The sequence below is a fragment of the Colossoma macropomum genome, unplaced genomic scaffold (genome assembly GCF_904425465.1).
Source record: "Colossoma macropomum unplaced genomic scaffold, Colossoma_macropomum, whole genome shotgun sequence".
Classification (NCBI taxonomy): Eukaryota; Metazoa; Chordata; class Actinopteri; order Characiformes; family Serrasalmidae; genus Colossoma; species Colossoma macropomum.
Genome location: NW_023494788.1, coordinates 25,126,081 through 25,149,493, shown reverse-complemented (window position 1 = coordinate 25,149,493; position 23,413 = coordinate 25,126,081). Strand labels below are relative to the sequence as shown.

General features: G+C 37.0%; 1 protein-coding gene across 1 annotated transcript; it reads left to right on the top strand.

Moving 5' to 3' along the window:
- Positions 1-1,990: 1,990 nt before the first annotated feature.
- LOC118807090 (cytochrome b-c1 complex subunit 8) lies at positions 1,991-23,097 on the top strand. The gene is made up of 3 exons (XM_036568895.1): positions 1,991-2,095; positions 21,098-21,264; positions 22,948-23,097. Exons 2-3 carry the CDS (start codon positions 21,111-21,113, stop codon positions 23,040-23,042), a joined length of 249 nt encoding a protein of 82 aa, XP_036424788.1. The 5' UTR covers positions 1,991-2,095; positions 21,098-21,110; the 3' UTR covers positions 23,043-23,097.
- The last annotated feature ends 316 nt before the right edge of the window (positions 23,098-23,413 follow it).

Sequence of the window (23,413 nt, the reverse complement as noted above, 5' to 3'; positions counted from 1 at the left end):
AGAAAGCAGGATAGGAATATACAACGGAGGGAACGCAGCAATCCACGCTCATGTTTGTGTGATGTGTACTGTTTATGTGATTTTTATGTGTAGATATGGCCATGTGGTTGGTGATGCACAAAGAACCTCTTGATGTTTTTGATTATTTTTTCTCTGGTCTTATATTAAGCTTATTTCATTTAATAGTCTCAGGGGATCTTAACTTTATGTAGTAGTTATTTATGTATAATGATGGTTAATGCTTTGTAGTTATAGTTATAGCATTCCTCATTTTGAGATATTCATAATAGATTAACATTAGCACCTTCTTACATGAACCTGAAGTTAGCTTCTTATTTTCCAGCTTCTTGTTCGAATTTTCCAATTCCACCTTAAATGGTGCAGCTTCAGGCACGAGAAAGTGACTGCTGCACCATTTAAGGTGGAATAAGAAAACTCAAACAAGAAGCTGGCGAATAGGAAGCCAGCTTTAGCTTCGTCCTTCTTGCTGTGTTTTGGGGGATTTATTTTATCTTTAAGTGTATTGAGACACATGGATTTGCTGATGTGTGTGAGATTATGTTTCTACCGGAGCTCACGCTAAACTTGGTTTTTAACATCAGGTGCAGACTGAATACTTTTCTGCTGGTTCAGATGGCTAATTAGCACGATCAGTTATTAAAGAAATACAAGCTACCGAAAGTAGTTCATGCAACCTAGATTAATCCATGTCTGAGGATTATAACAAAACAAACTTGGTGAAAATCAGTTGAGTAATAAAGAAGTTGTGGATGATTTAATCCTGAGAACTCATCACTTCTCAATACAAGTGAATTTGTTCACAAGCGGATCTTGACCTTGGACGTGCAGACATATCGCCTGAAGGCCTCAGCATACTTCTTGCAGAGACGACATTTGCCTGGCTTCAGTGAACAATATGACATAATTGTGAAGAAAATGAACAACTGCAGATGTCGCGTGAAGGCTTTGGCTTTGGAAGACACACTAATATTTCATTGTGAAACGTGCATTTGTTAAATAAACAATGAATATCTCCTACAGTCCTCGTATGTTTGTTATTCGGTAGTACTAACTAGTACTAGGCACCAAAACATATTATGTTACAGGTTATCTTACATTTAGGTTCACATGAGGATGAGGCTAAAGTTGGATGTCTATTCACCAGCTTCTTGTTTAAATTTTCCCGCTCCACCTTAAATGGTGGTGGTATTCTGAACGTCGCCATAGTTAGAACTGTAAAAGAATCGTTTTTCATAAAAACTTATCATAAAATTTCATAACATCACGTGGAGCATCCACGACAGGCAATACGAAACCACAGAAAGTATGCGAGCTTGTAAGCTCGCGAACAGACAACGTGGGTAGTGACAGTCAGGCACCATTTAAGGTGGAATGGGAAATTTCGAACAAGATGGTGGCGGATGCACCACTTAAGATGAAACGGGAAAATTGGAACAACAAGCTGGCAAATAACAAGCTAACTTCAGGTTTGTGTAAAAAGGTGCTAATGTTATGCATATGACAGATTATGGAATACTATAACTTACCTAGATACAAAGCATTAACCATCATTGTAAATAAATAACTATTACATAAAGTTAAGATCCCCAGAAACTATTAAATGAAATAAGCTTAATAAAAAAACAGAGGGAAAACAATCACATCAACAGGTTCTTTGTGCATCACCAACCACGGCCATATTTATGCATAAACATCACATAAACAATACGTATCACACAAACATGAGCGTGGATTGCTGCGTTCCCTCCGTTATATAATCCTATCCTGCTTTCTGAGTGCAATATTCTTGAAATAGTATAATTATGGACAGCATCTTTCTCAAACTGCCGCTTTGTAATGGTACTGAATGCAGTCCAGCAGCAATGTTGACCGCCCCAAAATGGCGGCGCCGTTGACGTGCCTGGCTGGACCCAATGCAGCGTCTAGGTATGTATATCTATGGTGAAAGTGCTCTCCCTCGCTCTGCATTTGTGCTCTGTGACCGACACCTAAAAAAACATTAAGGAACCGGATATTGCGTGCCTATTCGGATAGACATTTGCAACGCGCAAGAAAGGGGTCGTTTAGCAGTAAGGTAGGTGTATAAAATGTTGATTTCGTGCTCTAGTTCCTTTTTATCGATTAGTTACGGTCGATTGTGATTTGTATTTGGTGTATGTGATGTTTCTGGGGGGTAAAGGACTTTTTCTGTTCACTAATAGAGAGACCCAGACCAAAGTCAAGCAAGGTCTTCGGTTGACTAGGTAGCTAGCAAAGCTAGCTAGATGTCATGCTACTGCAGTTTAGCACGTAATTTGAACTTAAGCGTCGTTGGATAGCTATACAGAATGGATCCTTTCACAACATAAGGCAAGATTAATTGTCCATTACACTTGATGCTGTTATAGTTATTTACCGTATTTACGATACTTATGACTACTAACTAAGTGTAAGTGGTTTTGGGGTTACGATAGTTAGAACAGGACTCAGAACGTTGAGGCTCTTTTCTGATCCAAACAACATAAAGTACACTGATCGGCTTCCTGCCTGGTGAGTACACGGTCGAATTATGTTATTGTAAATAAACGCGTGGTCACCATTTTAGAAAAATGCGTAGGTTAACGCATGGTTGCTAACTTAGGTGAAATGAATGGGGTGAGATTTCCAAGGAGCTGTAGTGAGACTGAAATTAGATTTTTTTTTTCTTGTAGTTGAAAATAGTTATTAGCCTGCAGCTACATGTTTTTTTCTTTTTTGTCTTTTTTTATTATTTATTAGTCTTCAAAATCCCCAAAAAAAGAAAAAGAGCAAAATGAGTTTTATATACTCACTTTATATACTCTGTTTTATTATTCCAAATAAACTTAAATATCATTTAGTCTATAGTTGTGGAGGTTTTGGAGTCAACATACAAGGATAGAGAAGGATATACCACTCTTGAAATATCCTCTACCTTTGATCATTATACCTGTCCTTGAAGGGTCAGTTTTCTTTGTAGCCAACACCCAAAAATGGTTTTAACTTTATGGAACTGTTTATGGAAATTCTACTCAATTCTGGCAGAAGGTGTTTTACTGATCAATATTCCAAGATACCTAACCGATTCTTTAACTTGAATTCCATTAATCTGAGTAATATTTCTTATCATGTACAGTCATTATTTCTGATTTACTTCGATTCACCAATAAACTTGATGCTTCTGAAAACAGTTGTAGCACTTTTAGGGTATTAGTAACCTAACTCTCTTCCTTTAAAAATAAACAAGTATTGTCTACCAGTTGACTAATTACATACACCTCTTCCGATATATTGATACCCTCTATTTTAGAACAGTGCCGGATATAACGATTAAGAAGCTCAGCTACTAGTAGAAACAGGTAAGGTGAGATTAATTGCAAAGTGTGGAGACACCATTACATAAGGAAAAGTTACTGTTAATGTCTTCATAAAAGGCTTGAATAACCTTACAGAAATTACAACAAAAACCAAAGTAGCATTTCAAAAATAAATTTATGTTCCACTGTATCAAATGGTTTATAAAAATCCAAAAATAAAATAACAGCTCCCTCATTAACCAATTCTGGATAGTCCAAAAGATCCAAAATAAGTCGGATATTATTTGATATATGTCTACCTTTCATAAAACTAGATTGAGAAACAGATATTATATCCTCTAAGCAGGGTTTTAATCTATTGGCATATAGAGATGCTAATAACTTGTAATCGGTATTGAGTAATATTATTGGGTGCCAATTATCCAAATGAAGCTTATCTTTATTAGGTTTTGGAGTTAATCTAATCAGTCCTTGCTTCATAGTTTTGTTGAAAAGGGGGAATTAATACACTCCTTAAGAACTTCCAAAAGAAACTGTGTAATATCCTGCCAGAATGTTCTGTAAAACTCAGAAGGTAAACCGTCTGGTCCAGAACTTTTATTAAAAGTTAATAATCATATGCATATATAGCGCAGGGACACTCTTACAATTACTGTGGCACTCTTCAGTTATGGTATCAAGAAACGGAGATGCTTTCGTAAAGAAAAAAAATCTGCTGAATAAGAAATAAAAGAGGAAGAGTACAGTAATTGGTAAAACTTACACATACTCAGATATCTTATGTTCATCTGTGACCAATCATCCATTAATATGCAAAGCTGAGAGATTTTTGAGTTCTGCCCTCTTTTTTTCCAGATTTAAAAAATGTGAAGAATTTCTTCCTCCAAATTCAAGCCATTTGGTTCTTAACCTAATGAATACTCCCTTAGCTTTATCAATACAGAACATATTAAGTTCCTCTTTTAATTTATGTAACCTTTCTTCATCTAAGCTTAGTGAAGGTGATCCAAACAAGCAATTCAATTCCTTTAGGATGTTAGCATACCAGAGATTTTTTTGTTTAGAAAGTTGCTTACTAAATGCAAAAGAATATTTTCTAAATTCATATTTAAACATTTCCTATTTTTGGGCGCACCTTCAGTATTCTTTATGTACTGTGTTATAATGTTTGTTACTACAATATATTGGATTTTGCAACAAAGTTGAATTTAAGTTCCAATAACCTATACTTTTTTGTCTGGCCATTTTATTAGTGGACAGACACAAAGTAATGCATGCATGATCCGTTAGTGGGGCTGGAGAAATATCACAATTAGTGATCAGAGGCCTTAGCTACTCAGAGATTAACCAAAAGTCAAGTTGTGATTCCTGTGACAGGTCTGTCCTAAACCATGTAAACATAGAGTATTTTCATGTCTGAACTGAAAAGCATCTACAAAAGAAAGATCATTAATAAAGTTTTGAATGACCCAATTAGGGGGAAATAGCATTTCCTCTTGGTGGAAATCTATGGAAGTATAAATCAGATACCTCATTAAAGTCCCCACCCCCCGTAATAACATCAGCTGTTGGAAATTTATTTTGCAAGTCTAAAATCTTCTGTTTGCAATACTGTAATAATCCTTCTACTCTCAATGAGTTTCGATGACGTTGCCTTTAAAATTATGGCTAAACAAAACCAAAACACCTCCTAAACGATTTGTGCCATGGCAAAACAAAATGTTACCTTGCCACTGAGTTTGCCAGAAATGTTCATCATCAACACAAGAATGAGTTTCCTGCAAAAAATAAACATCTTTTCATTGCAAAGTACAAAACAAAACAAAGCTTTTCACTTATTCAAGTCACGAATCCCCCGTACATTTAGAGAAAACAAAGAAATTTTAAAAGGCATAAGAACACTAGGTAAGTTTAAACACTGAAAAACGCACAAAAGTGTAAGTTATAGCAGTAGAATGAAAGTGCAAAACTTTGCATCCAACTTTACCCTCTGAATAATGTAACCATGAATCCTTCACCATCCTTTCTTCTTTCAAAGTAAAACTAAGCTGGAAGGAATCCCCTTCAGCACTTTATAGTTTCACAGGGCTGAGTCATCTGAAATGCCAGTGTCTCTGTATAGTTCTTATAATCTATCCGCAAAAAAACTTATGCCATCAGTGATCCCCACAGGACCATTAAATCCAGCTTTCTTGCCTTCTTTCCAAGCTTGATCTACCAGCAGTCACAGTTTAGCTCTTGCTTCTCTGTCATGTCTTTAAAGACCCTGACCCTTATTTGCTTTAAGTACTGAGAGTCCCTTGCATCTCTCCAGACTTAATTGTGATGAGAACGAGACTGAAACATAATTATCCAACGTGGACGTTCACCTCCCGTTTTTTGGGCCCGGTTAGTGAGCAACATCAATAGTTGACTGTACTGAAAGGTAAAGGGATGTTGAGTCACCCAAAAAGATTTGGTTGAACTTCAACTAATTTTTGTGGAGATTCAGTGCAGTCACATTCTGACAGCAGTTGTCCCTATGCCAAGGCCAATCAGTCCAGTCCAGCCATGAATGCTTTTTTTTGGCTGAAAAGATGAAGGGATGCTAGGTCACCTGAAAAGATTTGGTTGGTTTGTCACATTGGCCTCTTTTCCACTGGAGGGCCGAACGGTTCTGAGCATGGAGGGTAACCGTTCCAGTGGCGTTCCCACAAAGACACGGTTTGACACGGAACGCCTAAGAACCAGGCTCGGGGTTTTGGGCAAGGTTAGCTAACCATTCGGTGGGATGATGTAACGACGTAGCTGTTCGCTGACTGGTTCTATGTTTATATCGGTATTTTGCCACAGCATCCTGCTGTGCTGTTTCAAACCTGAAAGCATTAAAATAATTCAGTTTGCTCAAATAAATTAAAGCAGTGCATGATTTTAAATCCATCTTTCAAGAAACATCAAAGCTTCAGTCTAAAACCAATTTCTAAATGTTAAACGGCCCTGCCTAACCAGCTAGAAGAGAGTAGCTGGTTAGCGTTAGCTTAGCCAGCATGCTGCCAGTGCTGCTCACCACAGAACAGATTTGATTCTGATTAACAAAAGCTTTACTGACGCAAATTTAGCTGGTAATGATTCATATGTGAGGAAGCGAAGTCGAGTGGCTGATGTTAGAGGGACAGAAAGCTGAAATTAACCTCTTCTTTGGTGTCTGATGCTGGAGCCTCCTAGCTAAGCTAATGCTAGCTGGCTCTTGTCTCCTAGTTAATTTAGCTAAAGAGATCCAAACACCACAGTGCACGTTTGGATCAACTAACTTAACTGCTCTACTATCACAAGTATAGATGATAAAAAGTTAGAATAGTGAGAGCATAGTCGACTGATCAGTGTTGGTGTGACGGAAAGCTGAAATCAGACCTGTTTTGTTAGAGCTTTAAGCTTTAGCCTGCTTGGCTAAGCTAACGTGAGTGCATGGTGCCTCCCACAGCAGTATGGGCTCTGTTCTACCTAACCGATGCTTAAAAACACCCGTTTAGAAGATAAAGACTCGTATCTGAGAGCACAACTTCAAAAGACTAGTGTTGAAGTGACAAAGATTAAAAAATAGAATTGTTCTATGGTGCTTTGAGTTGTACCCTGCCATGCGACGCTAATGCTAATGTAGTTATCCGGCTACAGGTAAAATCCACCGCAGTATAGACTCTTTCAGTGACTCATGCTCAAATACCACCTGTTTGGAGGATAAACAAGATGGCTATTTCTTGGGGTTTTTCCTGGTTCTGATTTAGTGGTACAACGGATGGAAACAGAAACCATAACCAGACTTACAAGTCCGGACCAGCGCAGGAAGGCCCAGTACGGTCCTGAAACAGATTTGGCTCGATAGTGGAAAAGCGGACATTTTTTGTGGAGATGCAATCCAGTCACATATTCTGACAGCAGCTGTCAGATTTAGTGACCCCTATGCCAAGGCCAATGTGTCCACTCCAGTCATGAAGGCTTTCTTTGACTGAAAATGAGAGAGGATGGTAAGTCTTTTAAAAGAAATATTTTTCTCTCTTTTGTGGAGATGGAGTGGGGTCATACGTTCTGATTATAGCTGTGATAAATAATGACTCTTGTGCCAAGACTTGTGTGACAACCCAGCTTTTCCATTATTCTCATTTAATGCCAACCCTCATAACAAGGGTTTAAAGACAGGACCTGGCATAGGCAACTTTATCACAATTCCATCATCTACCATGAGAAGGTATTACTCCGCTGTAACTCTATTTAAAAAAAAAAAATAAAATAACCAAAACCTTTTAGGAGACTAACCATCTTTCATCTTTCAACCATTTTTCATCTGAATTAAGCCCAATTAAGAGTAGCCTCAAATGGAACACCTCATCTGTTTAGCATGAACAGGCACAAAGGGTGAGAGAATTCTTCTCACAGCTTTACCTCTGTTTATGGAAGTATCTTGCTTCACGTACAAAATGAAACTTATCATTCTGACTGTTACTCACTGCTTTTATTGTGTGTGTGTGTGTGAATTAATTTGTGCCTGGAGTTTTACGTTCTTCAGGCAGAAAAGCTTGCTATTGTTTAGCGTGGACATTGTCCATCTTTCCTCATAACGTTTACAGATGTAGAAAATTTGTAATGAAACATTTATGTCCAAGAATATGTATATGATTAACATACAACATGAAATGTACACGCATTTCTCATCATTAGACTTGCTGAAAGCAGCAGAACGAGAATCGAAAGTGTGTCGGCGTAGCATACGCAGTCTGCATAAAACGCTCGTTTATGAGAACAGAAACTGTGAAATGGCACCCTCGGTGGTCACAGAATTCATTGTTAACTCCGGGACTGCCAGTCGGTCCACATGTTTTTGCTCTCACCTCCTGAACCACAGTAAAGTTAGTTTTATTTTCGATATTCGCCTTTTCAGCGCTAATAACATTTGAATGGAAGTAGTAAAGACTTACATATTCATGACAGTACGACCGCATAGAGTGATGCACATTTTTTCTTATGCGGTTTGGTGACATTTAACATACCCCTCTTTTTGTGTTAATACTAAAAAGCTGAGACAAGATTTCTAATCGGAATAAAATGCTTGTCTTTCTAGACCACACCCACCTCTGTGTGCACGCATTTGTTTTCCTCCAAATTGTTTCAGTACTTTTAAAAGCATATTTTATTGTTTTATTGTTATTGTTTTATTGTTAACGGTAGTGTCCGCCGGACCAAAAAAAGTCAATAGCTCCATAACCACAGTGTCTATACACCTATGATCAATTGTGTTGTTCACTTTGATCTATGGTGAGAATTGCACATCACTTTAATTTAAAGAAAGGACATTTAATTAACTGTTAAAAATGTACTTTGAGATATAACACATCTGCTGTTCTCTTGGAATCCGTAACACTAATCTTATATTTTGTATTCATTTAAGAAACAATAAAATGGATGTAATCAAATACCTAATTTACATTTTTTTTATTGCTATTGCAGTTCAACCACATATAAAAAAAAACTAAAATAAACTACAAATGGTGCAACTACCTGGAAATGATGACAATTTTATTTTAAAAGTAATACTTTAGATAATTGTTTTCTTTTTGAATTTCCATAGCATTTTAGCTGCATTACATTTAACAGTGAAATAAACAGTGTTTGGGGCAGACAGGTGTCAGTAATGATGCACACACTTTGGATTTTAATTTTGGATGTAATGCAGCTGATTTTAGTGTTTTAAGTAATGCAGCTAAAATCCTTTTGAAATTCAAATTGGAAAAAATACAAAGTAGCTATAAGGCTAGGCGATAAAACGTCTGTGCATCATTGGTGCCATGTTGCTGCACCATACACAGTTATTTTTAGTGTAATGCAGCTGAAATATTATCGTAATTCAAAATATATAAAATTAATACTGAGTAGTTATTGAGATACATCCAAAATTCAAAAGTTCAAAAAGTAGTTGCATAATATCTAAAATGCAAAGATGTGCATCGTTGCTGGCACTGCACCATACACAATTCTTTTTAGTGTTGTATGTAAGATGGCTGAAACATTATTGAAATTCAAAGTACATAAAATTAATATGAAGTAGTTATTATGATACATCCAAAATCCAAAAGTTGTGCATGATTGATGACATGTAGCTGCACCATACACAGTTGTTTATGTTCTATGTAAACTTAATATTATGTAGTTTAGTTATGTAGTTATTCTTTATGGCATTACATTCAAAACCTAAATGTTGTGCATGACTGTTGTAACCTAGCTGCACCATACACAGCTGTTTTTGATATATGTAATGTGGCTGAAATGTTATTGAAATTTTGAAATATCTAATTTATATCAATTTTTATATATTGCATTACATCCAAAATTCAAAGGCTGTGCATCATTGGGAACACTTTGCTGCACCATATACAGTTGTTTTTAGTGTTGTATGTAATACAGCTGCAATATCATTGAAATTTAAAACACATAAATTAATATAAAGCACTTATTGCATTGTATTTCAAAATCCAAAGGTTGTGCATTAATGTGGACACCTTGCTTCACCATACACAGTTGTTTTTAGTGTTCTATGTAATGCGGCTGAAAAATTATTGAAATTCAAAATATATAACTATTATTATTATTATTATTATTATGTATTTCTGGCATTACATCCAAAATGCAAAGATTGTATATGATCGATGAAATCTAGCTGCACCGTAAAATGTTGGTTTTAGTGGTGTATGTCTTGTGGCTGAATGATTGAAGTTCAAAATACATAAAAATTAATATAAAGTAGTTTTTCCATTACATTTTCATGCACAACCTTTGGATTTTGGATGTAATGCAAAAGCTACTTTACATTAATTCTAATGTATTTTAAATTTCAATTGCTTTTCAGTGGCATTACATACAACATGAAAACAACTGTGTATGGTTTAGCTATCTTTCATCAGTCATGCACAACCTTTGGCTTTTAAATTTAATGCAATAACTACCTTATATAAATGTTTATGTATTTTCAGTTTCAATAGCATTTCAGCTGCATTACATATAGCACTAAAAACAGCTGTGTATGGTTCAGCGAGGTGTCAGCAATCATGCACAACTTTTGGATTTTGAATGTAATGCAATAACTATTTTATATAAATTATTGTTTATATAAATTATTGTTTATTTTCAGCCACATTACATACAACACTAAAAACTCAGCAACATGTCTGCAATGATGCACAAACTTTGGATTTTGGATGTAACAATAACTACTTTATATTAATTTTCAATACAACACTAGAAACAAGTGTGTATGGTGCATCTAGGTTATAGCAATCATGCACAACCTTTTGATTTTGTATGTAATACCAAAACTATGTAATATTAATTATGTATCTTGAATTTCTGTATTTTAGCCGCAGTACATAGAACACTAAAAACAACTGTGTGGTGCAGCGAGATGTCCGCTATGATGCACAATCATTGGACTTTGAATTTAATGCAATAACTTATTTATATACATTTTTATGTATTTTGAATTTCAATTACAACACTAAAAACAACTGTGTATGGTGAAGTGAAGGGTCAGCCTTGATACACACCCTTTGGATTTTGGATATAATGCAGTAACTACTTTATGATGTTTGTGCATTTTGAATTTCAGTAGCATTTCAACCACATTACGTACAACACTAAAAAAACAAAGGAAGTGCAGGTAGGTGCCAGCAATCATAATAGTTTTCAATTTTGGATGCAATGTAATAATTACTATTGTTCATGCTATTGTTCAATAGCATTTCGGCTGCAGTATATGCAACACTAAAATTGGTAGTAAATGTTGTAGCTAAGTTGCAGCAAGTTTTGAAGGTAATAACTACTTTATAGTATTTACTTTATGTATTTTTTGCCATCTTGAATTTCACAAGGATTTTAGCTGCATTACTTACAACACTCAAATTAACTGCATTACATCCAAAGTTAAAATCCAAAGTTTGTGCATCATTACTGACATCTGTCTGCACACGGATTATTTCACTGTTAAATGTAATGTAGCTAGAATGCTATGGAAATTCGAAAAGGAAAAAATAATCTGAAGTATTACATTTAAAACAAATTTGTCATCAGTTTTTTTAAATGAATTTAAAAAAATAATGAATATAAAATATTATAGTGTTTCCAAGTCATTCCAAGAAAACTGCGGATGTGCTATATCTCCAAGCTGTCTGTTTGAAGACTGCCTCTAACATGACACCAGTGTTTGGTGGATTTATAAAACTTGAATTCTACTTAAAATAAATTCAAAAAGACATTTTCTCCTCTGCACTCACATGAGATTGAAAACAACCTGTTTTAATACAAACATTCTAGACAGTTAAGCATCTGTTCAACTTTAAAGACTGTGAATGTCATCATCAGGCTAACTGTATAACAGGTAACATCACTTTTTACAGGTATTACAGTATGCTGTAAGAATAAGCATGGGCAAGTACATTTTTAGCTACTGGTTAAAATGTCCTTCAAAATTAAAATAGTGTGCAATTCTCACTATAGATCTGTCCGACGGAATCTATTGTTAAAGGAAAGAAAAAAAATGTTTTTAAAAGCACTGAAACGGTTTGGAGGAAAACAAATGCACAGATGTTGGTGTGCGTTTTATTCCGATTGGAAATCTTGTCTGTTTTTTGGTATTAACACAAAGTGGGGTATGTTAAATGTCATCCAAACCGCAAAAGAAAAGGTGTGCACTACTCTCTGTGGTCATACTGTCCTGAATATGTAAGTCTTTACTAGCTTCCATAGTCCGTTCAAATGTCATTAGTGCTGAAAAGGCGAGTATGGAAAATAAAACAATTTACCATGGTACCTCAGAAGACCCAGAAAAAATAAAGTTTGTGAATTTCAGTAATTTTAAGATAAAATAAGTCTATTGGCTGAAAAAAACTTGTTAGTGAATTTTTTTTTCAGAATACTTTATAGTGAACAACAGGACATTTACATAGTAATTATGCTGTCATATTTCTTGTTTCCTGTACTGCATCAGACCAAAACCCTGCTGCAACATCAGCAACAACTTCAAGAAACATGTTATCAATTTTTTAAGTCCTTATCATCAAAGTAAATTCTAGGGCACCTAGTCAGTACGACTTTGGGTGTTGTCATTTAGCAGCAAACTGTTCCATGGTTGGGAGGAATATTATAGAGTAGGTATAAGAGTAGAGTAGGTATAAGTAGAGACAGATGAAAATTAATTTGTTTTTAAATGTTTTAATTTTTAAATGTGTGAAAGGAGATTTTACTTATTCCAATTATCCATTTAGCCGTAAGAGTAAAACTTAAAATACTGGTGAAAATACTGTCCAAAAAATGAGAACCAAAAGAATGAAATACAGTAATATTATGTATTTAACTGCTAAGCTTACATGTTGTTGCTTCTAACCCAAACTGGATCAAGAGAGGCGTGATCATCCTTTAATTTCCTCTGCCTCAGTCAATTTTCTGATGCCATGAATTTCATAAAAAAACAGATTTAGAAAGTCCCAGTGTCCACCACAGAGGACATCAAAAAAAGTATACTGTTAGGTGGTTAAACTTTTATGCATATCAATAAAAAATTGCTCTGAAAATTAGCTAAAACGTTTTTCCACCTAAAACATTATCAACTATAGGCTTTAGAAACATCATAAATACATGTTTTTCAACTACTTGCTTCTCTTGCACCCATAAAATGTGGGTGCTGAGATGGCAGCCATTTTGAAAAGGCAGAACTCCTGTTGCGAATGACAAACCCCAACAAATTATATATCACTGGAATGGCCAGGATGTCCTCTACATAGCATTTTTCAACACTGTAGCATATATGGTTTTTTGAAATCCTTTGGGGACTCATGTCCCCTACAGAGGACAAAAATGAATTACCAGGTCTAATGAGGCTAATGCAGTTCCAGTTCATAACTGAAGTATAACTGGCTGTCTTGTTCAAAGGCAGTGATAGTTAAATCATGTTTACTGTTATTGTGTTTATTTCTAATAAGGCACTGAAAACATGGCTTCTTATTCGAAATTTCCGATGCACCCTAAATGGTGCAGAGACGATATTTCACACTGATGCGTCACTTATCATTAATCTGTGTAATCCTTGTAAAATGGCACTAAATTGGCTTCATAAAGCCATTTATACCGGAATTATGAACTGTTTTGATTTTATTGTTTTTACAAATAGGCAGACAGGTTTACTTGTTTTAAATTGCCCTTTGACATTTTCATTTATTTAATGGTCATAATCATTCCAACTTCCTTATATCTATACTTGCTGTCAATTTTATCAGTTCCCCTTACCATAAAGATATACTGGTATTTCTCCAGTCACAGATTGTAGTCCATCTGTTCCTCTGCAGATTTTGTTAGTCCTCTTTCACATTGTCCATCAATGGTGAGAACCCCCACTACAGAACTACACTGACATGGTGGTGGTGGTGGTGGTGCTGGTACGAGTGGATCAGGTACAGCAGTGTTGCAGCCACTGCATCATTTAAAGTGGAACGGGAAAATTTAAACAAGAAACTTGCGAATAAGCTGACTTTTGGTTTGCTGATATCAAAGCCAACATTAAATCAGCTTCACCAAAATATTCAGTTTGTCAAAGCTTCCAATTCTGATCAAGCTAAGAAAATGGCATAATCCATCACCTACTTCATGTGCAAAGACCTGTGTCCATACAACATTGTGGAAAACAAAGGGCTTTGTTACATGCACTGGAACCCAGGTGCATACCACAATCGACACATCCATGCTCAAGCTCTACAAAGAAATGAAACTTAAAGTTGAGGGATCTTTGAGTACATCAGAAAGGATTGCATCAAGGGCAGTGGATTCATGTGTGACTTAAACTGTGAATTCTCACAGAGGACTAGCGACTGCTGTCTCATGTTCTCCAAACTAGAGCAGTACACAAAAGTTACACTGAGGCAAACATGGCAGACCTCCTGCAAAATGTAGCACAAGGATGGGGGATTGCCGACAAAACCTGTTGGTCGTATTCGCATTTGAAAATAAGTAATAAATTGCAATATGTTTAAAATCGCAATATCATGACAAGTTTTGTGATCGTATCGTGAGGCCTTTGATGTTTCACACCCCTACCACTGATGAAGGACTAGATGTCTAACACAAACTGTGCAGCAACAGATGAGCTGTTTTGACCACCATGAAGCTTCACGCTGTACAACGCTGTGCAAACCTTACCTGCATGAACTGACCCTCCTGATGATGATGATGATGATGATGCTGCTGCTGCTGCTGCTGCATGAACTCATGCTATTTAATTAACCATTGCTCCACCTGTTTTTCCCTGTTTTGTATTCTAATATTTTATACTAATGTACTAATGCTGTTTTCTTATCCGGTGTCAACCAGAGGACGATGGGTTCCCCTTTTGAGTCTTGGTTCCTCTCAAGGTTTCTTCCTCTTGTTCTTAGGGAGTTTTTCCTTGCCACTGTCGCCACTGAACCAGAACCAGAACCATTAGCCTACTGTGCTTGCACACAGAGGAATTAGACCTCCGCATTTAACCCATCCGTGCAGTAAAACACCCACATACATGCACACTAGTTAACTTGCCCAGAGCGGTGGGCAGCCCTATCCACAGCACCCAGGGAGCAATTGGGGGTTAGGTGCCTTGCTCATGATCTGGGAGCAGTCATGTACTGTCAGCTGAGGGGATCGAACCGGCAACCTTCTGTCACAAGGCTCGTTCCCTAACCTCCAGCCCATGACTGCCCCAGCTTGCTCATGGGGGCTTGGACCTTTTTCTGTAAAGCTGCTTTGTGACAACACCTGTTGTAAAAAACGCTGTATAAATAAACTTTAAACTTGATTGTTGTCTCTGATGTTAAATCTACAAGGTGGACCAGTGAGGTAGGGGTGTCTAATAAAATGGATACTAAGTGAACTCCAGCAGCAGTGCTGTCTGATCCACTTGTATTGGCGCAACACACGGTATCACGTCACCACCATGTTAGTGTCACTGCATTGCTGAGAATTCACCACTCAAATAATACCTGCTCTTTGGTGGTCCTGTGGATGTCCTGACCATTGAAGAACCAGGTACCAGGGGACTAACAAATTATGCAGAGAAACAGGTGGACTACATTCTGTAATTGTAGAGCACAAAGTGCACCTATATGGTAACTGGGCCTCCATAAAATGGACAGTGAGTGTAGATTCAAGGTAAGTGTATGTTGGTCATTTTAAAGGTGAAGCTCAGTTTGGGTCAGTCTGAAACAAAGTTATATCATTTTGGAAAGAGCTGTTCATTCCTTTAAAGGTGAGTTTAGGTGGTTCAACACATTTTTAACCCTTTATTTTGTGGCACCCATTTAGTCATGTGGCATAGGACACCCCATGAAAACCTGAGTCTTTTTTAAATGTATTTAAGTATATGGATAGCTTATCTTAATTTTTTTACAAATATTGAAAGATGAAGGTAATATAACTAAACAAATAAAACTGAAGAAATGTTTTTGAAAAATAATTTGTAAAATGTAATGAATAGAAATGCAATTTTCTTGTGACTCTTACTACTTAAAATGCCTAAAATTAGAATCAGATGCCCCGTATCAGCTGCAAATGATTAGAACATGGATAGAGAGGAATTTGGAAGAGCCTGAACCTCAGACATTTAGTTTAGTTTGCTCTTGATTTGTTGAAGTGAGTGGTATCACCATGGTAAGATCCAAAGAGCTCTCTTAGGCCTTCAGAAAGAAGGTTGTAGGTGCATATGAGTCTGAAAAAGGATTTAAAAATATCTCTAAACAATTAGAAATCAGCCAGTCCACTGTCTGGAAAATAATCTACAAGTGGAGAATATTTAAAACAACTGCCAACATAGCCAGGTCAGGCCGTCCTAGCAAGTTCAGCCCAAAAGCAGACCGTAAGATGTGTAAAGAAGTCTCTGACAATCTTAAAATGTCATTATGTAGAATGTGCAGTAGATGGTTCTATATTAAACCTCTTTGGAAAGGTTTCTATGTAGAACCTTATTCAGCAGATCTCCATCACTCTGAAGAATGCTTTCACAATACAAAACTCTTTGATCATGCAAAACGTTCTTTGAGTGCTCGTGGTTCTATATAGAACCATTTTTAATGAAAAACCTTTAAAGAACTATACTCTTTTCAAACAATTTGTGTATGTTTTTTTTTGTTTTGTTTTTTAAATAGTGTGTGTATATTGTTTCAAAGATCAAATATTGATATGTCCATGTTTCGTAATAAGAATCAAATGTTTAATGGGGTTGTTTTCAGTCCTTTTCTCCACATATAAGCTTTTCAGCTCGTCAGTCTGTCACTGCTGCTGGTCCTTCTCCTTCTCTGTTCCCTCTCTGTCTTTTAAAGGCACTCATGCTGCCGACGCCATATCACGTGAGCTCTTGAGCCGAGAGGGACAGAGTTTGTTGCTCTGCCTCTCTATCACTACCCCTGCTTCACATCTTGGCCGCCAGGATCCAGCACTTGAGTTGTTGCACAACTTATACTTCCCTACTGATACAAAACTTATGGAGTATGAAACAGTACTTTCTTAAAGTATGTTCAAACATATGAACTTATGTTTCATAATTTGAGAGACTTCTATCGATAGGGCATTATAGGATTTTCAATAAATCAAGTAAAGTAAAAAATTATAGGGCAGTCAGACAGAGGACAGCACCCTGATGTCAGGGCCATTAGCAGACTGGTCTAAAAAGCGATATCCACACTTAAAATGTGCTCTATAAAATGTGGAACATGAACATTTTCCTAAACTGATATAATCATACTGATTTTTCCCATTAAAATAACCAATATGGCATAAATAGCTCTTATTATTTCTATACACCTATTTACAGAAAGAGAAAGAAAGGGTTAAAACATGTTTGGTTACAGAAACACTCATCTTAACATGACAGAATAGATCTTCCTAATATTATGTAACTTAGTTTCAGATTGGCCCAGAGTGATCTTTATCTTTTTAAAGGAATAGTTGAGCAAACAATTAAATTAACATGATTTATCGCTTACCCCAGATGTGGACGATCACCCAAGAGGTGCTTTTTCCTTCTTCTGAAGGAGGTTCAGCAGGAAAGAGTACGGAGCTAAATTGATGCTGTCTGCTGTAAAGACACTCTTTATCAGGCAATTATTAGACTTACTGGGGAGGCTTGGAATGGTGGCAGGAGTACTTCTGGTATTCCATGTATGCCTAAAGCTTTGGCAGTGGCTTTTGTCTTTGGCTTTTGCTGCCATTGTCCTCTCAGTGCTGACAAAATGTCCAATGTTTGACCTTTATAACTAACAAAAATATTTTTTTTCAACAGGAGCCAATCATTTTAAAAAAGACAGTGAAAAAACATGGCGAGAGTCGCATAAAAACGCACACGTTTTCATTATTGCAGACTGCTCCTAAGGAAACTCCCTCAGCTCATGCAGTGTCTCATGCAAGCGAAAAAACAGCCGAGAAAGAATTCAAAGAGCTTAAAATTGAATTCAGCACAGCCTACATGATAGCATGTAAAGAACTAATCTTTACCAAATTCATCTCCCAAACCTTGTTAATGAAAAATAGCAGACCAGATGTGTCGAGAATCAGGCACAGTGGAAGGCAGAGATACTTAAAATGGAATTCCACAGATTTTTCTAAATGTCTGTGCAAATCAGTGGTTGAGATACAAACTGGCATTCAGATTTAATGTGAAATGGTTCATTTGCAAAGAACTTACAGATTCATGTCTTTACAGTGATTGTGATAGAAACCAGGACTCCTTATGTCTACAATGCAAACGTAGCCATTTTATTTACTATCCAAAACCACCAGTGAACCTACACGTGTCTTCTGAGTTTTTATGTAACGTTGATGATGGTAAAACAGTGGTAAATCTGAAACTTCTTTGGGGACTGTTTTACCTTAGAATACCCTTCATGTATTCCTCCACCATGAATAGATTAATTGATTAAAATACATTTAAACCAAAACTTTATCACAAAGTTGCTGTAAAACAATGTTTCGGACATCCGGCAGTGTATACATAATCATTGCACATAATACCTTCCTGGGACGAAGCTTTTAGACACATTTAACTCTTCAGAAGTCTGATTCCGATCATGACCTGACTCTGTCTCTCTAGAACAAAGCGTTTCATACCAAATCACTCTGCGTGAATTTGTTGACATGTTAACCATTTAATTATGCAGAAAATTTGAAAAATCTGTGGAATTCCCCTTTAAATCACAGAGCTAACCTGAGGTGTGTTGAAAAGCCTTATTTTCCTGCATATTATTATTTGGCACTTTAAAAACAGCTACTGGTGCCTGATCCTTTTAGGAGCCAGTGGCTCCTCAAGCTATTTTTTTGTCTGGAGCCCTGTAATGAGATATTCTTGGACTTAACGCCTCAATAAATAGAACAAACAATGATGGACTTATTGAGCAGCCCTGTCTAGTCCCTCACTCCAGACTAAAGGTTCTTGATATGGCTGTTTATTTTAACTATTGCCCTTGGGTCACTGTACAATGCTTGAATAGTTTTAACAAAGGTCTAGTGGAATCCAAACTTTTACCGCGTAGAGAAGCGGTATTGAAAATTAGCACTGTCTCTCACCATTATTTTCTGCATTGTTTAACGTTCTTGGAGGAAATATCTTTCATAGAAAATGTATTTATCAAAGGTCCCAACGCCGAAATGTCTGGAATTGTTCCTTGAATCTTTAATTAGAGCCTGTGTTCTCCTGTTGTCTTCGTTTTTCCGCTGAGACGCGAAGTTAGCAGGCTGATTTGGTCGAGAAGTTGGATGCTTCAGATATCGGTATCCCCCTCTCTGTCATGTCCCTCATTGCTTCCTCTGCCGAGCTGTAAACCACCATACCATCTTTGTAAAACACTCTGAGGCTGACTGTAAATGGAGTCTGGAATTTTATATTTCGTTCCTTGAGCGCAGCTTTCGCTTCTGCATATTTCCTCCGCTTCCTCAGCAACTCAGGTGCATAATCATTGTCCAGATGTATCCTTTTTCCTTGGAATTCAAATCCTTTTTCTGCCAAGCTCTTTTAAGCATGTCCTCGTTTCATTCTGTAGCCTCGTTGTTGTGTTTTTTTTTTTTTTGTTTTGTTTTTTTTTTTTTTTAGATAGACTGTAAAGAGCCATTTTGTCACCGCCTGCTTTTGACTACAGTGCACAGTGTGGCATGTTTGCTAAGTTCTTGGTGAGCAGCATGTTATTTTGAATGAAACAGCTTTATTGCTAATTGACAGAGCGGTGTGTAGGTGCTGCTTTTCACATAGCATGTACTGAGGGTTTTCCTACTGTGTCAGTAAATAAATTGTAAGCTTTGTCTGTACGTGATGGTCTATTCAAAGTCACCAAAGAAAAGGTTTATTGAAATTGCACATGGTGTGTCTGGCTTTAGGGGACATTCACTTAAAGCTCAACCAGTCAATCAAAAATTCAAGCAAGACATAAAACTTGTGAGACTTAACTAGTGGGCTCCTTGGATTACCCACGATTATGATTTATGCTGTCACTGTGCTAGAAAGACTGTTGTTGAGATCGATTCTATGGATTCTATGAAATGTCATCTATGAAACATACTTTACTTAAGGATATACAGAAGTGCTTTTCTGAAGTGGAACAAAATCTGCTCCACTGCAGCGCTACTTAAGCCAAGGTAACTAATGTAGCATAGCTAGCTAATGCATGTCATTTAAAATCAGCTAGGTTTTAAAAATTTTACTGTTAATGTATATTGCACTTATTTACATTAACAACTACTTAAAATCAAGTAGGTCACTCAGTATAGTGTTGGCGAGTAGTAAATACATGTACAAAAATGGTTTGGATGCATCACTAGTTTAAAGTGACCAGTGACTTTGTGTCTGATCGCCACAGTGTCAGTAACACTTGTCTGTGCGAGCAGACCCTTTTTCACTGGCAGGTTCAGCCGCAGATTCAGCTGCAGCATACGCTATGCACACATCACACCATGTCAAGTGGTACCGGATTTTGGTATCGGTGCATTTTTATTTTTAGAATGAGTACAAGTAAATGAGTGAAGTATGGAGCCCATATCGGTATCAATGCATTCTTATTATTTATTACAGAAATCTGGCTAGCATAAGTCCTATTATGATGTCATGAAATTCATGAAAAATCATAATAAATCTATAGATAATTCATAGTGATTGTAATAAAGGGATACTCACTGGTTTATTTTATTTCATCTGTTACAATCAAGACCTCTGACCATCACCAGCTTTAATCAATATCCATGCCAAATTTAAAGTCAGTTCCTCTTTTTAAGGTCAGTTCTTGGGGTCTGATGCTGCGCATGGTTTTAAATTTGTAAGTCTGTTGTATGTGAAATATTACAACAGTAAGGGACAGAAGACAAACACCAAAACAAAGCTAAGCAATGTTGTCATTAGCATACTGTACTTAATTACCATTAAATCATTGTTATATTGCATAATGTTATACAGCATGTTAAGCTTCACATGAGCTCCAGGTACACCGTCCAGTTGGTTACATATTACAGTGTGACTTACAATGTGTATAAAAATGAAAAAGTAGAATGTTCAGGTTTAACATTTTTTTTTAATGGATTTATAAGAATGCTGATAAAATGGAAAATGAATTATTTAGTTCTGTGCACATACAATAAGTCTCAAATTCAAGGATAATTTGTATAGAACACTCAAACACACAAACTTTGACTGATTTGAGTTGATTTAATTTTGAAAGCTAATGTATCTGTCTTGTCTCTTAAAACAGGTCTCTTGACAAAATGGGTCGCCACTTTGGAGATTTGGCCAAGATAAGACACATAATCACTTACAGCATCTCCCCCTTTGAGCAAAGGGCCTTCCCCAACTACTTTTCAAAGGGAATTCCCAACGTTTGGAGACGATTCACAGCATCCATCTTCAAGATTGCACCGCGTAAGTGCTCTCCTATCAGTACTTTCAAAAGCATGCACACTGAACAGAAGTAGAAATAAATGTTTTAGTGAGCCATCGACACAGCAGGGTAGAGCACCACCTTTGTGTATACTTTGACTCATTTACTTGTACTTTTGTCTTCAATCAATAGTCACAAAACCCATACATTGACACATTTTGGTTTGACTCGCCAGCTCCATGTGGTTCAGATCAGTACTTGCTTTAGATGCTGTAGAGAAGACTTGGCACACTGGGCACCAGCCTAAAGCAGTTTACAGTAATGGCCTTCGGCCTCCATAATGCACACTGGCCACAAACTTCCTTTGCATAAATTTTCTGGGGCACATGGTAAGCAGCGCAGGAGTGGAAACAGACCTGGGAAAGGTGGATGGAGTGTGGCAGTGGCCCAGAGTGAGCTTTGAAACCTCCTTGGTCTGGCCTCATACTACTGGCGCTTATTGTGTCGGTTCACTGGTAACAATCCTTCATTAGTCCCACAATGGGGAAATTCAGCAGCAAAGGGATAGCAACAAGCAAATTAATTGCTGCAGGTTCATCGTGGACACATACCAGCGACAAAAGCATGGGCCCTGTCCTCTCACAAGTACAGGATGAGAATGAGAGTTGTTGAGCAAGCCGGAGCATAGTAACTGCTTGACACAGAGGGAGCTGCTGGGGCCGCGTCACTTCCGCCTATACCTGTACAAAGCAGATCAGCTCATTAGGAACGACCATGGCATGGCCAGTGTTAGCCAAAATAGGGCATATCACTGACGCTGCCAGGGACAGCTCTATTCACCTGGGCCACAGGTGTGGCTGTACAACACCTGCTATAGAAAGGGATACAGTCATAGTGGAAGGGCTCCTGCATGGTAAAAGTGTGGTGCACTGACAGACAGAAGGACCTGCTGCACCAGAGACAGTAGAGTGTTTTAGCTATGTTTTACTTGATGATGCCGTAGTTAAGTAGTGTGGATTTTGTGTTAACCAGAGTGGAGGTAGATGGCATTCAGCTAATTTTGTCACCATTCTGGCTGTTTTTCACTGGTCTTTTCTGCTTGTTCTAATGAAAATGTAAATCCTTGAGGAGAAATAATGGCATCCTTTCCATTTTTCTTCACCGCCACAGTATCATACTTTGCTAGATGTTAATGTTCCATGGGGCTTTACAAAAGGAAGTCTCCTGTGATCACAATTGATTTTATTGTTGACCATGTTGTTGATTTGCCACAGACATCGTTTGATATCCAGAGCACCTTAGACACAAAGTGTGGCATACTGAGTTTTTAGCTTGCAGGAGTTGTTTGCAGATCTTTGCAAAATGGGATCATGTGTTATCATGCCAAAACATTCAATGGTGGTGGTGGCAGATGAGGCACATGATGGTGTATTATAACTTTTGCTGACTCATTATGCTGTGTAACAGAACTTTATTGGCATACTTTTTGTAATGATCATGCTGTTGAATGAATCTTCGGTATGCCATCTAAGTCACATGCAGATGGTTTATCTTAGCAAAGGAGGCATGCATACAAAGTATTGCAATTTAGAACATGGGCACATATTGTGCATGAGCTTTAAGTTAGGAGGCTTCTTGTCTAGAACTGTTGTTACTTCATACTGTAGAAGAAAGTGAAGAAGTGGTATCTCATTGAGTAATTATTCTTCCTTTCTCTCTCACAGCCATGATTTTGATGTACCTCACCTACACTTGGGGCAATCATATTCATGAGCAGAGCAAGAGGAAGAACATTACAGACTTGGAAAATGAGAAGTGAAGCCTGTCAATGTTCAGTGTTTGTCTATATCAATAAAGAAAATAATTAAACCATTCTCATCCTGTCTCATTATTTTTTGTCCTGAAAGAGGTTTAATGACTGTCTAGAATATTTAGGTAGTCACAAATTCAGCAGATATTTAGTAGTTAGAAATTCAGTATATGTTTATCCTTCTTTTGCTTTTTTGCTTCTTTCATTTCATACTCAAATCTGACGTTTCCACACATCACTACATATATTCCTTCAAAGTAAAAACATTACTTTTAATTTTGATTAATCTACTCGTAAAACGTTGTTCCGTCGCATCAAGTGACCTGATGCGTGACAACAGGTAAGCCTCCAGAGGATCAAAAACTAAAAGCTGGTAAGTT